This window comes from Syngnathoides biaculeatus, chromosome 8, assembly GCF_019802595.1.
Source record: "Syngnathoides biaculeatus isolate LvHL_M chromosome 8, ASM1980259v1, whole genome shotgun sequence".
NCBI classification, from domain to species: domain Eukaryota; kingdom Metazoa; phylum Chordata; class Actinopteri; order Syngnathiformes; family Syngnathidae; genus Syngnathoides; species Syngnathoides biaculeatus.
Window position 1 is genome coordinate 20,309,315 of NC_084647.1, and position 23,551 is coordinate 20,332,865.

The 23,551-nt window shown below is 42.2% G+C and overlaps 1 protein-coding gene across 2 annotated transcripts; it reads right to left on the bottom strand.

Moving 5' to 3' along the window:
• Positions 1–833: 833 nt before the first annotated feature.
• On the bottom strand, positions 834–22,198 carry pid1 (phosphotyrosine interaction domain containing 1). Of its 2 annotated transcripts, XM_061827994.1 has the most exons (3): positions 21,981–22,192; positions 13,237–13,383; positions 834–3,129 (listed from the first exon to the last, which is right to left on the bottom strand). In XM_061827994.1, the coding sequence occupies exons 1-3, from the start codon at positions 22,008–22,010 to the stop codon at positions 2,629–2,631; spliced, it is 678 nt and encodes a 225-aa protein (XP_061683978.1). In that variant the 5' UTR covers positions 22,011–22,192; the 3' UTR covers positions 834–2,628. The 2 variants fall into 2 exon arrangements, with proteins under 2 accessions (XP_061683978.1, XP_061683979.1); XM_061827995.1 differs by lacking the exon at positions 13,237–13,383 and having other exon boundaries at positions 21,981–22,198.
• Positions 22,199–23,551: the final 1,353 nt, after the last annotated feature.

Below are 23,551 nucleotides of genomic sequence, written 5' to 3' on the forward strand. Positions count from 1 at the left end.
CCACAATTCACTCAAGAGTTCACTATAGTTTCTATGAATTTCCCTAGCAGAGACTTCGACCTACTCTGAATTCGTTTGGACACCATTTGTCTGTCTTCTCGGTGTTTTGATCCTGAGGAGTCTGATGGGTCAATTATCGTCACCCACTTTTGACTGGCTGTTATTACGAGATCGACATTGGGCTAAACAAATGGACAAAGAGAACAAGTCGTAGACGTTCATCGTTCCCACGTAAATATAGGAAATTCCTTTATCCCTTCACAAATACGTTTTTCCCCCGTTGTAATGCAATGAAAGGAAGATACAATGAATCCAAAGTAGTGGCAGTTTGCTACATGTAAATGACACTAGTGGGTTAAAGTGTGGTGAAAGTTAAACTTGATCACTTCCCTCCTCCAGCACATCACACAGCATTACTGACAACAGGATATGGTTCTCATATGCTGTTAAACCCGAAGGTGATATTTAAAGAGCTTTCATTAAAAATCCATTAGGGTTATCTGTCAAGGAAAAAATTGTAAATGCTCAGGTCTGAACTACTGTATATGCAAACATAATAGTAAGTTCAAATATAATCAGATCTGGTTGTTATCCAAATTGCCTATGCCAGACGCTGACGTTTTACATCGAGTTTGGCAGAATGTTGGCTTCCTCTATTAAGGGACAATAGATTGTTGTCATCCTCGTCCCTGCCACAAAAATGGTATCTACTAATCAACTTCACATGAAGCAAAGATGTTAAAAAACAACAATAAACCACAAGGTCAGAGAGCTGTGTGGTTTCGGTAAAAGAAAAACAAAAAACAAAAAAACACCATCACACAACTGGTCTTTGTAAATGCTTTATATGCAACTGTTTCTTGATCTTTGCAGACACTATAGAAAACACTTAGGTAACATTTTTTTTAAACATTTAAAGCAAGTTGGAGCTTTCAGACAGACAAGACTAATCTAGATCTCTTCCAAACATTCAACCCCATCCAACACGGGCGAACACACACAAACACGCACACGCAGACGTACACACACAAACCACTTCTTATATCAGGCTCTCATCTTATGATTCACAGTAGGCTTTATAACTGTTTCTTTATCGTACAATATTTCTCAGCTTTTTTTTTTTATTTAAAATAACATTTATGCTGTAATATTTGGAAAGTTATACATTTTATTTACATGAGCTTATTAAGTGTGAGCCCACTGCCATGTGCATGTCGTACAGTATGTAGAATTTGATATATGGCTGAGTGTTGTGCATGTTAACCTCGATTCACCCAACCGTTTTTGGGAGCCTTGCCTGAGCCAGTTCCTGTTTCCAGGCTGCTTGGGTGCAAGTATAACAAATCTGTTATCATTCTGTTGAAATCCACGGTGGGAGGACCAAATCCACCAATCTTCTGCTCAATGCAGTCCCAACAAAAGAAGAGTAGCATCCAGCTCTGATGCCTGTCAGTACCGCAGGTGGGTAGCCTTAAACGGGCTTTCTGTCTTTTCTCACTCTATTAGAGCTGTCTCTGATGGCGTGACGAGCTTGTACGGGACTGTGGTGTGAGGAAGCATTCAGTCTTTTAGACTCTTCAAACATTCAGAGGCCACGAGACCTGAGCCGTTATCTCTGAAGGCCTGATGGTGGCATGGTAACACACATACAGGGCCACAACTGGTCACAGTACCTTGCTCGACTGCCCGTTGGAAGTCCTCAACTTAAACTGTTCACACGGTTTCCTTTTAATTTTACTCTTGCATCTATCCTTTTCTACTTTACACAGGCGACAAGCACTTGTGTATTGTACACAATCATCGCTAACACATTCAGCCACGTGTACTAATCAGGTCCTAGACAACACAAATGCAGATGAAATTGAGGCACATAATCTGACAGGCACTGGTAAGCCTGAATTTTGGTATGTTCAAAACAAAAATCAGACATAAATGATTAACATGTCAAAGACAAGCTCCAGCTATCAGCCTAATCAGAACATGGGAAACATCTACCTACATTTCTATGGACATCTTACATGTACTGACATACCTAAGTACCATATGAGTAAATACCTGTAGTTTGTGGGGGGTGGGGGGGTGCTGAAGATGGTACCATGAAGATGATACGCTGATACTCAGGTGCACCCTTGTTTGCTTTTATCAAAGATGAAAGTTTTCTAGTCATCATGGAAGCACATGGAATCAATGTGCTCCAACAGTCTTAGAAACTCTTAACTGCGGACCAAAATAGTCAAAGGCCTATTTCTGCTTGGTCCCTACCTAGTGATAATAGGCTTTCGCAAAGATCAGGCAATGTAGTTTGTGGTTCCATAGATAGAAAAGCTTTAATGACCACAGACAGGTGCCTCTGCAGGGCGCAAGACTGACCCTTGTAGGAAATGGGAATGTAAATATCTGGAGAATCTCGTCAGAATGACTTCACCCATAAAGATCTAAAAGAGAACTTTTTCATTGGACAATAAATCTTTAAAGTATTACTATTGCAGTGGAGTTGATTCTTAGCGTCTGCTAATGGTCAGAATGAACGTAAAAGGGGAGAATGAGAGATAGCAGCTAATCTGTCTGTCCTTCCCTTCACCCCTTGTTTTGTAAGAATGGGGATCAGGAGTTTCGATCAGCGTCGGTTCAACCATCGTCTGGGGTTGAGTCTTCCGGAGTAGATGAATCCTCAGCAAACTCATCCGATGAGCCACTCTTGTTGATGCGGCCGTCGCAGCGCATGCTATGGAAAGTCTTGCGGAAAGCCTCCATCATCGAGTGCGCGAGCTTCTTAGCCTCTAGCTTGCTCTCACACTCCACGGCGTGGCAGTCCATCTGGAAGGTCAAGTCGTCGTTGATTTCCCGGTAGATCCAAGCAAACACGTTGGGTCGGATACTGTGATCGGCTGTGCAATATGCAATCCGTGCCACCTGGTAGGTGTCCATGGTTACTGAGGCCTCGCTGTGCCCATCCAGGTGGTGGAGACGTACCTGGAAGGGCCGTATCTCCAGTAGAGAGCTGCCGGGGGGGCATGAACCCTGCTGCTGAGCGAGAGCACGATGCTCCACCAGACCGACCACTGCTGACTCTGTGCAGCCAGACAAGTAGTTGGTCCCAGAAATGGTAACCTTGCCCAGGTAGGTCACCTGGAGGAAACAAAAGGACTTTGAATGAATAAAGCCAATCATTTTCAAGAAGACAACAAAAAATGCATTTTTTAAAAAGATACAAATCATATTGACAGCTCGGGAGGCCTGCGAAACAATCAAATTGCTGCAAGTCTCTCCATAAGCCATTGTGAAGACTGAAGACATAAAGATGGTAAATATATCAATTTACGGTTAATTATTACACAAAATTCCCTTCACTATATCGTGATTTAAAAAATCTTCTTTGGCGACAGTGTTGACAGATTGAAGGCTGTCTATGTTCAAACCCAAAGAGAAAAAAGGTATTTTGCCGACAATGGTTCAAACAGCCTCACATCAAAAACAACAGAGCATACCAGAACTGCAACAGACTGAGGAGATTGAGATGGATAAGTCAGCCAGTCTGAGAACAGACCAGCAATAATGGCTCACTTGTGCCCTTTTGCTACACTCCTCTTTATGGCTTTATAAAAATACACAGAGGAGGAGCCTTTGACGAGGCAAATCCTCCGTTTTTACACCCGTCTGCGTTTATAGTGGAACTGAGGGGGTACTTCTCTCTTTCAAAATATGATCATATTTAACACGTGGCTGTAGATGATGTGAGGATATTAAGATGGCACGTGTAATTTTACTGTATTGTACGACAAAATTATACTCTTTGGCTGGACATCTGGCATAAATCTGCCAGCCTCCTTATTTTGGGCCACCTTGAAAACAAGATGATACATCTCGAGAGGCTATCATAATTAAAAAACAACGGTAAATGTCCATGTTAAGAAAACAATTCTACTGTAAGTCAGACTGACAGCATGTATGAAAGAGAGCAGACACCCGTTTCTGGTTTGATTCAAAATGTACTTTCCTGCTTTCACGGGTTATGTTTAGTCTGTCGCTGCCAGGGCAAACCTCCTTTTCTCCACCACGACTTAAAATGAATGGGATCTTTCAAGAAAGCATGTAGAATAACCTGCCCGTCACTGGCTGGCTATGTGGGTCTGTTGACTGATGAACAAGGAAGAAGCTTCTTTGAAAGTATGAAAATTCATGACGGCAGGAATACTATAACCCCTCGGATTGGATTAAAACACAATAATTTAGCCATTTGCTAGATAAATGTCATGTAATACTTTGCCAGAAACCACTACACTACTTTCCAGGTAAACAAAAATCTACCTCCTAGGGAGGAACTGAACATTATAGAAGGATTAGCAGTAGCAGCACATTAGTTTGTATATGTATGATTTGAAAATAGCACAGCAAAAGTGAGAGCTCAATGCAAAGTCTCAAAATTGGTGAAAAACAAACATTTGCCTGACTGACTTTCAAGGGCACATGAAATAATCATGGCCAGCACCCTTGACAGAGAAGCCATGATGAAGGATCGGATTAGGTCTGCGCTCCTTAATTTCTTATTTTGATATTGAATATCTTGTTTCAATATCGCTCAGACTGCCTGCGTCTCAGTTTAATATGAGCTTTTTCTTTGCAAGGATTAAGGCCAAACATGCAGTTGGCGTTGTCTCCAGAGGCATTTGCGAGAGATTTCTCGTGTGAAGCATGTCCGTGTCTGGGTTGGTACTATTAGAGGTTGAGTCACTTAATTTACCTTATTAATAATATTCCTAATTCAGGCAAATGGTACCTAGTGTGCTTGCCAGTTGGATGGAGGTGGGGAATGTTTGAGAGAAGGGAATTTACACAACTCACTCTTAGCCAAAATGAAGTCTACATTGTAGATTAGGACATAAAGCAAAACCAAAACTAAACAATAAGAAATTTCAGACAACCATTACTTTTTTCATTGCTTTCCAAATAAAAGCAAAAGAAAATGCAGCCTGATGTTCCACAATCTTATAAAATATAATGTTGAGACCAAAATAAATCCTGTGTAAAAAAAAAAAACAAGACTTTACATAGAGACTTGAGATTAAATTTAATAGCAAAAAGTTTAGGGGTTGAGCAGGGAAAATGTCCAGTGGAGAATTACAATTGAAAGATATTTGACATGTTATAAGTCGCACTATGCATAGCATGTCAACAAAACAGTTTCGCAACTGATGTGTCCAAAAGCGTGTGCCGGGAAGTTCCACATCGTAGCGGAAAAAGCAAATGATTCAGGGTTTAAAAACAACGGGCGCTTCTGCTGGAGGAGTTTGTGTGATTCAAACCACAAAGTCGCTTGACTGCAGCTTTCATCACAAGTTCTGGCTAAAATTGATACCCGAAATCCATCACCAGCCTGCACACATCGGCAGTCCTCCAATTGTTTGAAAGCCAGGCATGCATCTTTAAATCATCTCACCGAGCTAAAGAGTCCTCCCCTTTGTTTCAACTTTCCATGTGTTTCTCCTCTGTTGCCTCCTGTTCTCCTAACTTTTCCCACTCTCGCCTATATAGTTTTCTTCAGCGTACTCAACTCATTTATCCTCACATCCTGTATACCATTTTGCACTTGCTCATTTAGCTAATTGTTTCCAGTTTGCAACTCTCAGATCTGAAGTTAAAATACTGATTGCATGCGATTTCAAGACAGCTTGGAGACAGTGTGAGGTAAGGGGGCCTTGAGCTCTGCAAAGTGGAAGAGTGGGTGAGAAACTGAGCGTGTTCAGAAAAACACGAATCCTTGAGCGGCAATGAAACTAAACAAATGTCACCTTGACTTTGCAAGCATGCACGTGTTGCGTATTCACACTCAGTTGGCATAAATTCCTCCTCTGCTCTGTGGTGTTTGTTTCTGTTTGACAACTTTTCCAATCAGTGTTTATGCAATCATTGGGTGATTTATTTAATACGCCACACCGTTACCTTTTGTAGGTTTATCAGGAAAACATGGTACTTCCACTGTCGTGTTTTTAAAATTTGTCAATCTCTTTAATAAAGAGATGAGCAACACAGGAAAAAAAATCGTGCTTTGTAATTCGAAAACTGTGGTCAGGGAACAGATTTTAAATCCACTCTGTTGTAACTTCAATTCAGTATTACATCACCTACTCAAACAACTACATTTATTGATCCACCCATTTCACTTGCACTCAAGTTATATTACAAACATCGTAGGGCAGTCATTATATTCTGCTTTTCTTCATTAGAAAGGGTATTCCAATGATACACAAGTAAAACACAAACATACATCCTAATTCATTATCAAATTGAAACAAATACTCTACTATCTCGCTGGCTTGGCAAAATACACAAAATGGATGGTTTATTGGATTGAGGGATAGACGGAAAGATACCGTTGATAGATCAACACACAATGGGGTATTAAAAATACAACACAATATACTACAAATGACTGTTGTATTGAATTACCGATCTGTATGAAATTAAATATCTCAGCTCTACCATCCAGACCCATCGCCCTTACATCCATGGTCATGAAGTCTTCTTGCTGGACCACCTCAAGAGGGTTGACATGAACCCAGCTGGACCCCCTGCAGTTTGCTTACTGAGCAAACAGGCCTGTGAATTCTGATTCTGGTTCTGAGGTACGCAGGCAACATGCAACCTTTCTAGCCAGCAGGATAGCAAGAAAGGTGGGATCTTGGTCCAGTCCGTGAGGATTAATGGGATTGACAAGAGGGAAATAGTACCCCTAAAATTCTACCTGCGGTCAAGGCACGGTGAGGGATCCTGGTTAAAGTAAGCCATATAAAGAAAAAAAATTCTGTACAGAGACACAGCAGTTAAAATTTGCCAGTATACTCTCTTAGACGTTCAACAGATAAATTTTCATATTGGACTTTTCATTTGTTGGATTATAATTTCAGAATAGTACAAGGAGTAACAATTCGATTGTAATTTCCTTGTCATTTGTGACTGTCAGGCGGCACGGTGGAGCAGCTGGAAAGCGTTGTCCTCACAGTTCTGAGGACCCTGGCTCAATCTCGGCCCACCTGTGTGGAGTTTGCATGTTCTCCCCGTGTCTGCGTGGGTTTTCTCCCGCCACTCTGGTTTCCTCCTACATCCCCAAAACAAGCAACATTAATTGGACACTCTACATTGCCCCTAGGTGTGATTGTGAGTGCGGCTGTTTGTCTCCATGTGCCCTGGAATTGGCTGGCAACCAGCACAGGGTGTACCCCGCCTCCTGCCTGTTGACAGCTGGGATAGGCTTCAGCGCTCCCCGCGACCCTCCTGAGGATAAGGGGCAAAGAAAATGGATGGATGGATGGATGGATGGATGGATGGATGGATGGATGGATGGATGGATGGATGGATGGATGGATGGATGGATGGATGGATGGATGGATGGATGGATGGATGTTACTCTCAATACAAGTAGCAAATGGGCTTGTAGGGTGCAAGTCCGATCAGGAGTTATGACACGTCATCCTTGTCGCAGTTAAAATGAAATAAAAAGCCAGACATTTTTTTCAACACTCACATTTCCAAAGACCACATGAAATTTGAGGAGAAAGGCATGTTTATTGAGTATTAATGGACAAAGACCATACAGCCAGACACAGAACCAGGGCAGGAAGGACAGCGACTGAAAGTTGTTATTTCAAGATGGAAAGAGAAGATGATGACGATGAATGCAAAGTGTAACAAGAAAGAAACGGATACACGGAGGGAGACAAAGCAAACATCCGCGGCCCTGTGAGCTGGTTGGTAGGATGAGAAGAAGAACACTTTGGCCATTTCACTTCTACACTTGTGGGGGTCTGCTGATATGCGTGCATGGAAGGTACAGCACTGGAGCACAGCTGTTTCAGTTATCAGTGGAGAAGGAACAGAGGAAATGATAGAGGGGGGGGGGTGAGCTTTGGGAACCAATGAGCAAATACCTGATGCTGAAGAGATGCTGGTGAAGACACCAAAAAAGTGAAAAAGGACTGAGATGAGAAAATAGAGGTAGGAGATTTTGGGGAAACCGTGTCTCGGATGAGATCTGGGAACATGTTACGAAATGAAGGATGTTTTAGCAAAGGCAATTTCCTACACAAAGAAAACGAGAAACTATTTGGTGTCAAAAGTATCTAACACTTGGTCATTATTTTTTTTTTATCATGTATGTTTTTCCAAAAGGGAATATACAGAGTACAGGTTGAAAGTCTTGAAAAACAAATGTGTCGGTTCACGCCTTAAAACTATAAGCCATAACATTTTTTCACCCAAGACAATACAAGAGGAGATGGCACAACCCAGATTAAGCTCCTCTGACATCTGTATTTGTCAGTACTGTATTCAACTTTTTTTAATTGATCTTCTTCAGTATTTAGTCAATGGCCTGTTCATTTCCCACACAAGCCCAATTGGTGGGGGACTACAAATGACAGCACAGATGATGGCATGGAAATGTGCCTAAAGTTGCATCCTCTTCCTTCAACTGCCGATTATTTCACAAGCAAAATGGTTATGGCAAGATGTCACACGTGATGTGTGGGAAGTAAATATTTGTTGAGATAAATCCTGTTGGTTTCTTCCCCATCTCCAAAAGTGCTGTCAAATGGACAATTAGTCAGTTTCACTTCACCAAGACCATTTTTAACAATGCAATGTACCAGTACAGAAATATTTTGAAATGCTTGTTTTTTTTTTTTTTTTATTCTGACAGCAGCTAGCTGTGTTGGTGTTACCAAAGATCATACAGAAGACAAACTCTAAATGTAGCTACTGTCCGTGAAGGTGGAAGGCTGCATCGCTAGAATTGCAATGACCACTTCAGACACCTGACCAAAGTGACATGGATACTGTTTAAACAGCCTAAGCTAAACTGCTAATTGGTTGTCTCAACAGAAAATTGGCACTAGCCGCGCACGAAAAGGTCACAACACAAATGTGGCCCTGTCAGAGACTCGACATTTTCCCTCAGAAGGCCCCTGTGTCTGGATCCCCCTACATGACTGGGAATCCACGGCTTGGGAATGCAACATTCCTGAAGAGGTTGTTAACATTCCTCTAAACTTATTGAATCAGCACAGCACAGCTGGCTCCACTTGCCAAAGCATGCAAAGATGGAGGAGCAACGTGAGTGATGCGAGTGTGTCCACGCAGATTGAATAGAGCGTATGTGTCAAGAGCAAAACTTAGTCAGAGTGTTTTGGTTTAGGTCAGCTCAGGAGTGACTCAGTCTAAATGAAAGGAACTTTTATGGACACATCTCAGGTAACGTTAGCTATAGCATAGGGAATCGATATACCAAGGGTGCTCAATGCGTCGATCGCGAGGCAGTATTAGTCGATCGCAGGACGGCGTGCCATTAAATTAAAAAAAACGTCAGTCAATGTTCCCTCAAAACTGCAAGCGTCCGCAATTGCGCACTGCTGAAGATATTCTGCGTTGCGCACAAACAAAAAAAATCCAATGCAAATTGAAAGAATAACATACAGCTATTCAGTTTGTGGCATTTTGCAATGTAATTCAATGAGTGAGGTAAAAAAATGAAAAGAAGCTACTGCTTTCTTTTAGGCAGCACACAGAACTTTCTCTAACAACAACCACTGCTCCACCACACTCTCTTTTTCCTAGTTTACGTTACACCCACCCCCCTCCCCCGCTCTTAAAGACGTACAGTCATAATTACAAAAGTTACAGTGCTTTCTCTGCCAATCAATGTCTTTTATCATGACACCGCTGCTTTAGTTCACAACAGAGTCTGGGCAACGTAGAGCAAAGACACGCTAGACATGCTGCTTATGTTTACTTTCGATATTAATGGAGAAAGTTAAAAAAGAAATGCTGCTGTTTTAAGATGGAATGACTGTCGGAGTACGTGAATAATCGAAGAAAAAAATGGTTAAACTGGATGAGATTTTCTTTTTTTGAGTGGGAAAGGTCTGGTTTGAAGCCAAAGTACAAAGCACAGGATGAGATGGTGTGTCATTTTAAAATTCCACCTTGGCACAGCCTAATCCAGGATGAAAGCACAGACAATACAGTGCACAAAAAGCTAATTCTTTATTTTAAATATACATATATATTTATATATAGTATAATATATCACATAACATTAATAACATAACATAGGGAGCATCATCAACAACCCACCAACCCCACCCGTGCCCCCCAGTAGTTCGCAAGAGGATGGCTACTTGAAAAGTAGTTCTTGGGGTAAAAAAGTCTGGGCACCCCTGCTATATACTATTCCAGTAACGGTATACTCAATAATGTCTTTATGCTGTAGATACATTTTGGTCCAACCCACAAATTTGTGTGTAGTTAATTGGTGACCAGGTAAATCTATTGTAAATACAATAAATAATAACAGTAACTCCAACTCTGTGTTCTCAACGTAGTAAGACTTATTCTGTCTCTATCCGTTGCTTGCATTGTCTCCTGTCTGCATCTTTAACTTTTGTGGACAAATAGTTTGTTGCCTCATATCAAAGAACTGAATGCCCAAAAGGACTTTTTTTTAAGGGTGTGTGTGTGTGTGTGTGAGGGGGGGGGCTATCCAATCTTTTAAGATATTGGAATCTCTAGTTATTTCGCCCTCATTCTATGACCCAACTAATCAGCTGCATACCATCACTGTTTGTTCTGTTAACTACAGATAACAGTTTTTCCAGGTCAGTTAGTGGAATCAGAATGTCAAGTACAATACGGTATCAACAGCAAGCTCCAAGCTGATAGCTGAGATGGGTTTGAAAAAACAGGTGCTTAACAGTAAAATGACAATGAGTCTTTTCAAGTTATGAGAATTATTTCAACTTCCAAATGTCAATCAAGTAGCGTGACACTCTCACGTGGGATACTTCATCTTGTGCCTCCACCATCTATTTTATCCAAAACTTCACGTCAGTGGGGAGGCCTAACCTCAGTGGAACGGATGAAAATGTTGAACAAGTTGATTGATGTTTTATTGGAAGGCTGTTGGTAAAGAGTGGTGGTAAGACCAAACTCTACCGAGCAGTCCAGTGTGGTTTAGTTTCATTTGTAATTTATTTCACAGTCAAAAATGTGAACGTTACCAAAATAACAAACTAACTAGAGGGCATCACTTCTTGCCAAGCTACCATTCACACTTCAGAATGGCACTTAAAAGGTGGCTCTGGACACATGAAAGAACACAAACCATGCCTGTTATACACAAAGCAGCGTTGTTGTTGTTTTTGGGTGCAATAAAAAGTCGTAAAATTCACCATACTCGCCGATGGAAGTTGTTTACTGTGTGGTGCTCCTTTTTTGAATCAATTGACATGTTATTTTGTGTCATGCTGATGTGATGTTACGCTATTTACAAAATGTATCCATCACAACTGGTCAATACATGGCGCAAACACAGGTCAGATCAGGGTTTAGTATTCTGAATGGGCAACTAAACCAATTTTTTTTCATAGAACTGGAGCTGCCATTGACAAATGTGATATGTGCACGCTGCAGCGACCACTGAATGCACGTTTCCATGAAGCCAATTTATACTTCTGACACAAAGTCAAGAGTAGCGCAAATCAATCTCACCAATTTTGCCAATTAAGGGAGTTAAAAAACAAACATTTGAACAGACCAAACGGGTCAATATTAGTTTCTGACTGCAAAGTGACAACGAGCACAGTGTCTCAATGGATGTGAAGTGGACTGCTTTAACCGCGGCAAGCCAGGCAGGGAAATGAGAGGTGGCCTTTGATCGATGTTAGCTGTTAGCTTTGGCAGCGTGTCAACAGTCTTCTGACAGCCTTTCTGTATGCAAACCGAGACTGCGGCCTCGAAGGGAATTAAGTGCAGGAGGAGGGGATGAAGGAAGCATAAGAGAGAATATAAAACACTGGCAGGATAATAAATGGTGTCATATTGTACTGTTGCGTATAAAAGTCAGCAGGGCGGTCGGCGGGGAGAGCAAAAGCGCTATTGTTTCTTCAGTTTTCCCTCATTTCAACAGTGAGGCAGAAATGTCTAAAAGTGGAGACACTCTGGCAGACAGGCAGACAGACAGGTAGTGAGTCAGACAGGATGTTACACCTGCCAAACGATGAAGGCGGTGAGGAAGACCAGTTCCCATTTTAGGAGGTTTCGCAAACAGATGGTACACATTACTTTTAGGTGACTGGCGCGCCGCTAAATAGTGGTAGTGGTATCCACGGCAACATGGCTTGGCATCCTCTACAATGCCGGAAAGAGCGCTGAGCTCAGAGGCTACAAGTGGATGTTGGGATTCACACCAGGAAGAGAGGCCGATCGAGTCCAGCTATGTTCAGCCTTCACCTAGGCGACATATCAATATTTATCCTCTTTCATGGAGAGTAGAGAGCCATTTCTGTGATACAATGAGCACACTACCATGACTCTGCATCATCAAAGTTCTGCTAATTAAAAACATTCTCCTGCCCTTTTACACTCATAGCAGTAGTGGCGATATGCAAGGCCAAAGAACTGGCCAAAGGGAACAAGTCGCTGCTGCTCGCTATCGAGGTTAGAACCCACTCACTCCAAAACATAGCAGAGCCTGAACTACGGCCTGGGAAAGGGAGGCCTGTCGGGAAAACATTGTAAATAATTTCACTTGCTGACAGAGCGCATAAAGCAGTAAGTGTGAAAAACTGCATTTGCCAAATTATAGAAGGAACTGCTGAAGTAATGAAGAATATTGATTTAAAGATTTACAGTGAAGATTCACATATGTTTCATTTCTGAAGAAGCAGTTTGGCCCAATGTGTTTTGGACTAAAAACATAATCCAGCTACTTTGCGATGTCGCGACAAAGACAAACGTTTCCACTGCACATTTTCAGAATGTGGAAAAAATAAATCCATATCTGATTTGAAGTAGTAGTGAAGTAGAGACTCCAAATCATTCATTAGTAACTGTGAGCTGTGCATGTGAGAGCCACAAAAACGCTTTCCCACTGACTTTCACTTCATGTTCACCTTTGAATTTAAGGAAGTTTGAGATCATGTTGTTTGAAGTGTCTTCTAGTTTGGCCTTGAAATTGCTGGACACTCGTGTCCACACGACAAGAACAAATATTCCAAGATTAAACCATCTTAAACTATCAGACTGTAAAAGCCAGGTACAGTAGCACATTTGATAAAGTACTGAATGAATAGAACTTGTGTGTCCAGAAGAAAAGTTGGATTATGACTGTAGTAATACTATTATAGATTTAGTATTCAGGGAAATGACTGGATTTGGAGATTACAAGGTTTCATGTGATTTTACCTTGTATCCAGCATGGGTTTTGTTCTTTGTAAGCGGTGTGGTGGAGCAAAGTTCAATGGCCTCGGGCTCATGGAAGATCACCGTGGGCAACGGTTCCTTTCTCAGCGTCAGCACATTCAGCTTCGTCTTCAGCATGCTCTGAAAGTGCTGATGAGAAAGAGGGAAAAAGGTTAGGCTTTTTTTTAGACAACTGTTTGCTTCACAACAAGTGGCCAAATAAACACAAACTCAGTTGACCCTGTTCGTGATTTCAAAACTTTAAATTCAAACGTCTTCAAGGACAAGACACTAAAACTTCAATCTTCTTTTCCTTTCGGCTTATCCACTGAGGGGTCACCACAGGGTGCCACCTTTTTCCACCTAAGCCTATCTCCTGCAGCTTCCTCTGTAGCCCCAACTGCACTTCATGTCTTCCTTCACAACATCACTCATCCTTCTCTTTGGTCTCCCCCTTTGCATTGCAGTTCCATCCTCAGCACCTTTATACCAATATACTCACTCTCTCCCCTCTGGACATGTCTAAAGCATCAAAGTCTGCTCTCTCGAACCTTGTCTCCAAATCATCCAGCTTTCGCTGTCCCTCTAATGAGGTAATTTCTAATCCTATCCGACCTGCTCGCTCCTAGAGAGAACCACAACATCTTCATTTTTGCCACCTCCAGTTCTGCTCCCAGTTGTCTCTTCTGTGCTACCGTCTCTAATCCGTACATCGTGGCTGGCCTCACCAATGTTTTATAAACTTTGCCCTTCATCCTAGCAGAGACTCTTCTGTCACATAACACACCAGACACCTTCCCCCAACTGTTCCACCCCGCTTGGACCAGTTTCTTCACTTCCTTACCACGCTCACCATTGCTCTGGATTGTTGACCCCAAGTATTTGAAGTCGTCCACCCTCGCTATCTCTTCTCCCCAGAGCCTCAGTCTTCCCCCTCATTCATGCCCATTTATTCTGTTTTACTTCAACTAATATCCCTTCCTCTCTTTTCTAGTGCATTCCTCCATCTTTCTAATTGTTTCTCCACCTCCTCCCTGCTTTCATTGCAGATCACAATGTCATCTGTGAACATCAGGCTCAAAGGGGATTCCAGTCTAACCTCATCTGTCAGCCTATCGATCCACACTGAGCTCAAATGGTCTGATCAAAAACCTTTTTTGTTCCTGTGATGATAAGGCCAATAGGAAAACAGCTGGGACAACAAACGTAAAAAGGATGGATCATGAAACCTCCATCACGTTATTCCTTTAACATCAGTTAGTTGTTTTTTTTTGTTTGTTTGGGTTTTGGGGTGGGTGTTGTTGAACTGTTAATCATCCATCCATACATTATCAAAGATGCTTATCCTCATAAGGGTCACTGGAGAGCCTGAGCCTATCCCAGTTAGTTTCGGGCGAAAGGCGGACTACACCCTGAACCGGTCGCCAATCAGTTGCAGGGTAGATATCGACACCATTACTGAGTAGGAATCGATCCCGTGCTGCCTGCACCAAAGTCAGGCGTGTGTACCACTACACTATCAGTGACTCAACTGTTAACATTCTGACAACAAATCAGGGGTCAAGGTGCCCTCATGGAATGAATTCTGTGCAGGTTCCGAATGACTCCGGCACAACATTAACAGGTGGGAGGCTTTTGAAACCGAGAGTAGAACAAGAGGAACAGATAAGCGGAGTGCTGCAAATGCGGTCAAAACACAATAGGCAAGCTGCCTTTTTCTTCTCCTACAGACTTGGTTTCCTAAGGCCAGGCCCGACCAAATGACACAGACCCTGTGTCTGTTACTCTTGGAAATGTTTTCTTGAGATGGTCAGCACAAGTCAGCGCAACCAGCCAAATAAGAAAATAAATCCATGCTACAAAAAAAATGATGGACAATCTGTAAAGCCATATCGAAAATAAAATTGTACTCAATTGAGTGGAGACAAAAGCCTCATTTGCACCAGTGCTAGGGCCAAAGCCACATTCACCCTGCAATGACCTTTAAAAAAAAAAAAAAAAAAAAAAGGACAGCAAGAAAAAAGAAGTGCAAGGAGCAGATGGAGAAAAAGGTGAAAAAAGTTGTGAAAGTAAAGCCACATGTGTGTAAATGCTTGCTGACCTCCGCGTCAGCACTTTACAGCTTCCCCACAGCGGCTGACATTCCTGCGGTCGAGCTGGGCACGGACTGAAGGGAGGGGAGGTTGCCCACCGCCCACCTGGCGCGAAAGGCATGAGTGGAGGGCCACTCTCAATTGGATTGATCATCTTTGCATTTCTCATATCCCCAAATTCCCCTCATCCACCGGCGACGGCTATTGACTCTATTTTGGATTCAGACTTGGAGTTAGGGACGGACTACGCTGTCAGACCGGCGCGGGACTGGTTGTGAGACGAGGGTCTCGTCTGCAGGCTACAATACACAATGGCTGGCGTCACAAGGAAGCCTCAGAAACCTCAGCCAGGATTAGAAAACACAAAACCTCTGTTTTCAGATTTGCATTTCAGCAACTAGTTTGCGTAATCGCAACTGGTTTTAGGTGTCTAATCCACCCGGATCCAAAGTGTCACCGGAAAAACAAAAAAATGTGATTGCCAAACTTACTCAATACAGAGGAAGCAAGCGCCAAAAGCTGAGAAATATTTTGCAACACTCCCGAGTTGAGTCGAACGGTGGCCAAAACTGTTCTGGCTTCTCTGTGCTCCGCCGTCCGTACATTCATGAATTTATAACATGGCTGTCGCGGATTTCCGAAACGTAGCCAACATTTACGGGGCTCATTCAGCGCAACTTGCCCTTTTTACTGGAAAGGGAGGCTGAAAAGAAATCAAGTTACACGGTGACTTGACGCAGTCTGTAAAAGAATTAGCAATGTGAAGATTCATCCAACTATTTTGAAAGTCCCTTTGCAGAAATTTCAATTGATCACATTTTATGACTAAGCCTGTATATTTTTTTTTAATAGTTATCCCGAAGTCCAAACCGCTAATAAATTATACCGCGCTCTATTTGGCTAAGAATATTTATTTCTAAAGCTAACAAAGCTAAAGCAAACAAGCTAAGCGGTGTGACAGAATTTTGGCTCACTTTTGAAACCAAACAGACAACAAAGACAGGTATTGTTTAAAAAAAGATGTCTACAAATATAAGAATGCAAACAAGTGAAAGAAATTGTTCACCTTAAACGCACAGGCACGCAGAGTATTTTCTTCTGCCTCCTGCAGTGATGACTTAAACAGTAACAGATGGTAAGTTTATCTTTTATCCCCCTCAGGGATGGGGACAGTAGAGGAAAGACTTTCCCAGGTCCGTCTCAAGGTTAGAAGTATGCAGTTGTAATCCGCCTCGACCACGCTCACTCAGTATCAGAAAATACGCGCTGATCACTGAAAATGGCACTTCCGTCCTCCCAGAGATAAGAATATCAGAAAACAAGGTAAATCCTTGCCGGGTTAGTCAATGAGATCATGCAAAGAGTTGATAGAAATCAAAGCCCGGATTCCACCACGCAGTTTGGTTGGTTTCCTATTCTAGAGGGTTCCAAAACATCCGACACAGACTGTCCCACTTTAACCAGGCTTTTTGTTGAAGTAATTGTTTGCAGTACTACTGTGGTACGTCACTATTTGGGCAGCATGGTGGAATAGAGCTTCTTGGTTCCAGGTGGATTTTACACATTTACATTTATGCAGGTACTCAAAAACTTGAAAAATCTGCTTCTAAGTTAATGGACCTTTCCGACCTGTGAATCTCTCGTACAATAATAGCCAATTAGATTGTCTTACTGTCTTAACACTGCATTGTCTTAACCCCTGGCTTGACACGGCCCTCTCGCCGTATTGTCCCCCAAGCAATGCTGGTTGTCAGTAGCGTGCGCTTGGAAAAGTTAACGTTACGAAGAAAATGGTCCTCAGATGCGCTTGGGGAACGTGCAATTCTGATGAAAAATATCCTGCTAGGTAGCAAGGGGCCCGCTTGATTCATTTTCCAAAGCCTAAAACACAGTTGAGGAAGTGTCTCCGATGGATTAAGGCTTGCGGAAAAGCGCACGTACAACTAAATGTGAACAATATCAACAAACACAGGGCTGTATGTTTGAAGGTAAGTGAGGGAGAAGTATCTTCTCTGAGTTTGATGCCAATATTATCAGTATTTCTTTATACATTGCAGGAGAACAACTTTCACTTTGTTAGTGTATCACTGACTTGCTGAATGAAGTGTGTCATGTTTTATGCTGAAGAGTCAGGTTCGGGATACATAAATGCGCCATGTCATGCAAGAGAAATGTCTATTTGCCGATTTGTATCACATCAGACTTTTAAAACAGAGCACTGGGTTCCAATACGAGCCAAGTCAATTTTTTTCAACTGGTGACTACGGTACTGACTGAGTTAATCACCATTGTTTAAATGCACTTGTAGAAAATCAAACCTAACTAACTTCTAAAGACGACAATATTACTCGTGATCTTTCCAAGTAAACAGTACTCACCCTGCTTTACATGCAGAGTACGATTCCACTATTTTATCCTGTTGGATTTCAATATGAAGTTTGTGAGGCGTCAAACGTTTTTGGATCGATCACCAACATTTCGCTGTAACTCTGACATTATGTCTTGCTCCGTCCAAAATCTAAAATGTACATATCCATGCATGCAGTAGTTGAGACCTCTCTGTGGAACTCTCTTGGACAAGTCTGATGCATTTGGCAAAAAATATACCACAATATTATCTGGAATACATGATAGAGAATCCACTTCAAACCTCTTCTGTTCAGTCGCCATTTTGGAAGCTTGTGGGACATGGCAAATGTAGCTAACGGGGGCGGAGCTTAAGATCTCCAGTCGGAAAGGTCCATTGAAGACACGAAATTGTCCATAGGTGTAAACGTGCCTCTCAAACTAATATTCTCTCTCTGCAAACCTCCATGAGAGTAGAATGATTATCTTTGTGTTCATTCACAAAAAAGGAGATTTGCATCTGATTTTTCATTGGGAAAAACTATGATCAACGTTTTGGCCTATTTTCTGACAGGTTACAGTCCAAACCTTGAACTGAATCGTGATAAATTTGTGTGTGCAATATGTGCACTGTCAATTTAAAATGTCCTCCTTTAGAATAGAGGGATGAAGAGTTAAAAATGAAAATTTGATCTGATTTGTCAATTGATGAAAAAAATTCAATCGTCCAAAATCAAAATAATTGTTGGCTGCAGTTGGGGACACACAAGCCAGATCAGATCACATCAGATCAGATCAGATGGGACCCAATCCGTACAAACATCTAGCTAGCTAGCGCCATCATGTTCTTCTTTGTGCTATTTCTACAATCATCAGCTCTTCTGCAGCCTTAGCGAAATAGTTGGAGATCTTTACAGGTAGAGAAGGCTAGAACGAAGATCATAATGAGCGAAGAATTATTAGCCCGCGTATGAAAGATGCCCTACTGCAGTTTGTTGCCAGGGACGAATTGACGAGGTCACAATCTGGCCAATCCCAGGATATTGTACATACATTGAAAACTGAGGGAGATCAACTTTATCGCTGGAGGCTCACTTCAAACTTCATATTGCACTTGCGGTGTTGTCCAAAATGTTTCCATGGTGACAACTATCAGTTACCGACAGCGCATAAAACCTCTTTAAAACGATGATGTTTTTCTATTTCCCCATTTTGGGTGATATATGATAGTACTACAACTACGGCGCTGCTGCTAACAACACTATATGAGTAAAAGACACCTTTGACAAAGCGCACTGGCTGAGTTTATAGCGCGTCCGCCTCGCGGTTCTGAGGTTGGGGGGTTGAATCCAGGCTCCGGCCTTCCTGTGTGCAGACTGGATGTTTTCCCTGTGTTATTTTTTTTCAAAAGCTATGTTAAGAGAACTCAGGGTAAGCAAAAAATTAAAATCAAACTTGCACCAAGCAACAGCTTCTGGTGCCCTTTTGAGAACCACACCATATGTCACATGAGCTAGGCTGCAGCACACCCGCAACCCTCATGAGGATGAGCAGTATGGAAGATGGACGGATAGATGGACAGGTGACTTTTGACCCTCTGCAACCCTGACGTGTGGCTAATCGGTAGCACAACAAAATGGTGACAAAAAGTGGTTTACCAAAACCTTGAACTCGAGATTCTTTTTTTCCTTTCTGATTCATCATCATCACGTGGAGAAAATTAAAGATGGATTACCGCCATTGACAGATGCTTTGCCAGCGGCCCAATGTGAAAATGTGTTTTTATTTATAGGGACACTCCAGCCGCACGTGTAGAGCGTTGCCCCATTTTATTTTGTTTGAAATCGTTTACATAACTATAACGTACAGAACTGACAGACAATTAAAGACAAGGAGGCATATGTACAAAAAAAAGGCAGCCAATTAGCATAGCTATATGTGTTTTTTGATTTTTTTTCAGCAGAGGCCTGTTTGTCAGGCGTCACACGTGTCAAAACGTGGAAACCGCGGCTAAAGAAAGAGCTGCTGACACAGAAAAAGACGTGCTTGCTCGCCACAGGGATTTTCAAAAAAAGAACATTGTCTGTGTGTTTTTGTCTTCGTCCGGGTCGGCACTTGTGCCAAGAATCGTTAGTGTAGGTTGGCGGGAGGATGGTGATTTTTTTTTGGTTCGTTTGTTTGTTGTTTTTTTTTAAAGACTGAGGGAAATGCAAGAGATGGAAAAGTGCTCCAACATGGTGACGTTTGATGGATGAAGGCTGTCTTTTCTCTTGCCACAACGTGTATCTCTTCACCCTGTTACCCTCTCACTCTTCTTCTTGCTTAAACATGAGACTGGTATGCAGCAAGAAATCAGCTGTTGCCATGGTGACAGAGGAGCAAAGCCAGTTGGAATATAGATGTATGCGACAGAAGATGTAACGAAAAAAAAAAAAAGACTAAACGATCTAAATAAACGGAGACTGGGCGGCTACTTGGTGGTTCTGCAGAAATCCCCATCAAGCCATGTGAAAGAGACCAATGTGAAGAGGGCCGTCGTCATGGTTACACAATAGGCAAGAGCCTGTTACTGCGCTTAGTAATAATGTGGCTCTAATGGTTCCTCCCTTCTTTCAAGGCTCTTAATTGGGAGAACTGTGTAATTTTGTATTTAGCACAGCTACTATTATATAAGCATGTTTTAGAAAGGAGGCCATAAATGAATGGATCTGCAGGAACCTTCTTCCTTGAGGAGTGACTGAGAAGATTCGAAAAGGCCTTTTTCAAGATCCGTTTGGATTATTCTGGGGAAAATGACACTAATTTTCAGTGACCTGCAGCTTTTTAAATCATTAAATTTGTCCTGTTAACACAAGCACTGGCTCTTTGACTTGAAAAACATCCCATTTTATTCGCCCATCCATGGCATTTTGTGTTGTGTCTTAGTATTAAGCTACCAGACGTTCAACGTGATGTGGTTATTTTAAACATACAACTTGTCATTTTTTTAAATGTAAAGTTTGATCATAAACTTCAACAAAATGTTCATTTTACTCAAACTTATACCAGCTGTGTAAATGTTATCAAACAGTTAACCCATTCATGGGCATGGTGGCAAATTTTTGCCTTATTGAGATAAAAGTCTCCTTACAGGCCACAATCAAGGAAATAACACTTCTTTTTCATTACATGATAACTTTACTAATTTATAATTTCGTCACCACTGCCCGCAAGGGGGTACTTTGGTTTTCCTGATACCAAATTATGGCTTCAGATTAAAACACTTAAATATTTTGATATACTGAAGGATATAATGCGTAAAAATCATGATGTCCCAAAAATGGGACGCTGCCCACGAATGGCTTAATTTTGCTCTTTTTTCCCCACCAGCTATAGTTATATTAGTACATTTAAAAAATACATTATATTAACATTTAAAATGGGTCCTCGGAGTTTCTAAAATACAGAAAAGATGAGTTCCTCGTCAACACGTCAGTGAAGTGCTAGAAGAATGCGGTTGCTAAGCGACGAGTGTCTGTTAGTTGTGTAACTGATTAATAAATTTCAGGGGATGACGGGAGATGAGCCAAAAGAGTGCAGCTCACCCCGGAATACCCCCCCCCCAAAAAAAAAAATAAATAAATAAATAAAAAAGTGGAACTGTTCATAATTTGTCATTGCATCTTGATGGTGTCTGGGCAGAGAAGAGAGGATTGTGCAAGTTGACTTGGCAGCCAGTCGACAGGCCCACATCTGGAGAGCATTATGTCTGCAGGAGACTCGGAGAAAGGCCCCCCCTGCTTTATCAAACGACGTGTCATTAACGAGGATTTTTTACATTTCCAAAACTGGCACCTCTGCCATTTCACACAGGAATGTGGGGGGGGGGGCAAACAAACCTACAGCTGGCGTTTTGACGGTGAAAGGCGTTCATTTGTAGAAAAATAAAAATAAAATGGGGGGGCAGCTTTGCGTATCAATATGATTATTTTAGCCCTGACTTGGGTGGGGGGGATAGACCATTAAGTGTGCGATGAGCTATGTGGACACTTTACGCACTGTGAGTAGGTGCACTTAAACGTCTCACCAAATACAAAGACGTAGACGCGATTTTGTCATTTTGGGCTCGTTTTAAACGTTTAAAAGATGGCTGTCGATGGTCACGGAGGCGTTTAAAACATCTTTAGCAAGTCAAAGTGCGGGAAGAAACCAGCACGGGCGCCCGCGCGCACACACACTCATCACAACGGCATCAGCCTACGGAAAAATGTTCGTGTTAGGGCTCCTCGTCGAGAGACAGTAAACGCCTCACCGGCCGCCATGCCCTACCTGCAGTCGCTCGGACGCTGGTTGCCACATATTAGCAGTTACGAAAGGCTCTCCGTCTTGTCGACAGCTTGTTGTCTTGTCGTAGTCCGGTTCACATCTGTTCGCCCGTGTGCCCTCCTTCAGCCTGGACCAGTCGGCGACCAACGAACGATGTGTTGCTCCGCCTGACTGCGGTTGCGTCCCCGGCCAGCAGGTGGCGGTCGCCGCTCGTCTCTCTCGTGTCGCCTTGCAATGTTGAGTTCAAGGACTTTCCGAAAACTACACACTTCTCATGTCTGTCGGGAGACAGTACTGACAATACAGTACTGTACTGCTTGTTCCGCAGTTCTCTGTACCTGATTATCAGTGGCGAAATAAAAATACCTACTTTAGATTAGATTTTGCTTACTTTACTATGCTTGAGACACGTTTTTACTTTTTACCAATTCTTTTTACTTTGTACTCCTTGCTTTGTCAAAATAGGCACTTTCAACCTTCATCTTCTTTGAGAGCATTGTTTCATGTCACTTACAGTATACAGTACTTTATGTGATAAATGAGTTTTATCTCGTGTCAGCCTAAACCAGAACATAAAAAAAAACAGGGTTCAATCGTGGCGTATGTGTTCAAGAGTTAGCTAAGCATATTTTGAAAGTCACTAGTGAGATGTTTTGTTTGGATCCACTGTTTATTTTTCTTCTCTTCAGTGCCATCATTATGCAAGTTAATTATAGAAGAAAACTCTTGTGTGTGCAATTTACCCATTTGTGCCCAGTTATCCAAAAATTATTATTATTTCTTTTCAGTTCAACTGTAATCTCAGATCTTCAATTTTCAGAATTTTTACATTTTGTGGATGCACAGGGCAACATACAGTCTTTGAATCGCCCTTGAAATGTCGCCCGAGTCCGACAGAAAAGGTCGAGTCGAAAGCTGTTGATCCGAGCCTTTACCTCTGATAAAGAGTCCAGGTCAAATCCGCCAACAACCTCCCGCGGTGTATACGCATGAACACAATAGTTTATGTAGTTTTGTCCGACATCCATCTGTCAGTCGCACTCTGACTGTGTTGTGAGCTGTTTACACGGGGAACATCTGGACAAAGCCTGACTGAGGTCGCCGAGGCCGTTCCCATTACTAACAGTCCATAAAAGCACTTTCCCACAACCGACTGTTGCGTCTGGTGTGCGCGACCTTGAGAAACAGCGCATGGGCGTTCACGTCAACATTCAAAGTACCGTAATTCCCGGCCTACAGAGCGCACCTGGTTATAAGTCTCACCCAGTACATTTGTAAAGGAAATACCATTTGGTACATACACTGACCGTGTAAAAGCCGCAATTGCCCACATTGAAAGACGAGATATTTACAAAGAAAGACAGTAAACAGAGAGATTAACGCTACCACCACCGTGCTAATGCTAATGCTAGCACCTCTGGGCTAACGCTAAGGCTAGCTTCGCAGCGCAAACAAGGCCAGTTAAAAGGGCACGGCAGTAACACGCTAGCACAGCCCTAACAGGGCTGGTAAAAGTCACTTCCTCGGCACATATATTCCACCGGTCTCACTCTTACCTTTTCCGCTCAAGCGCC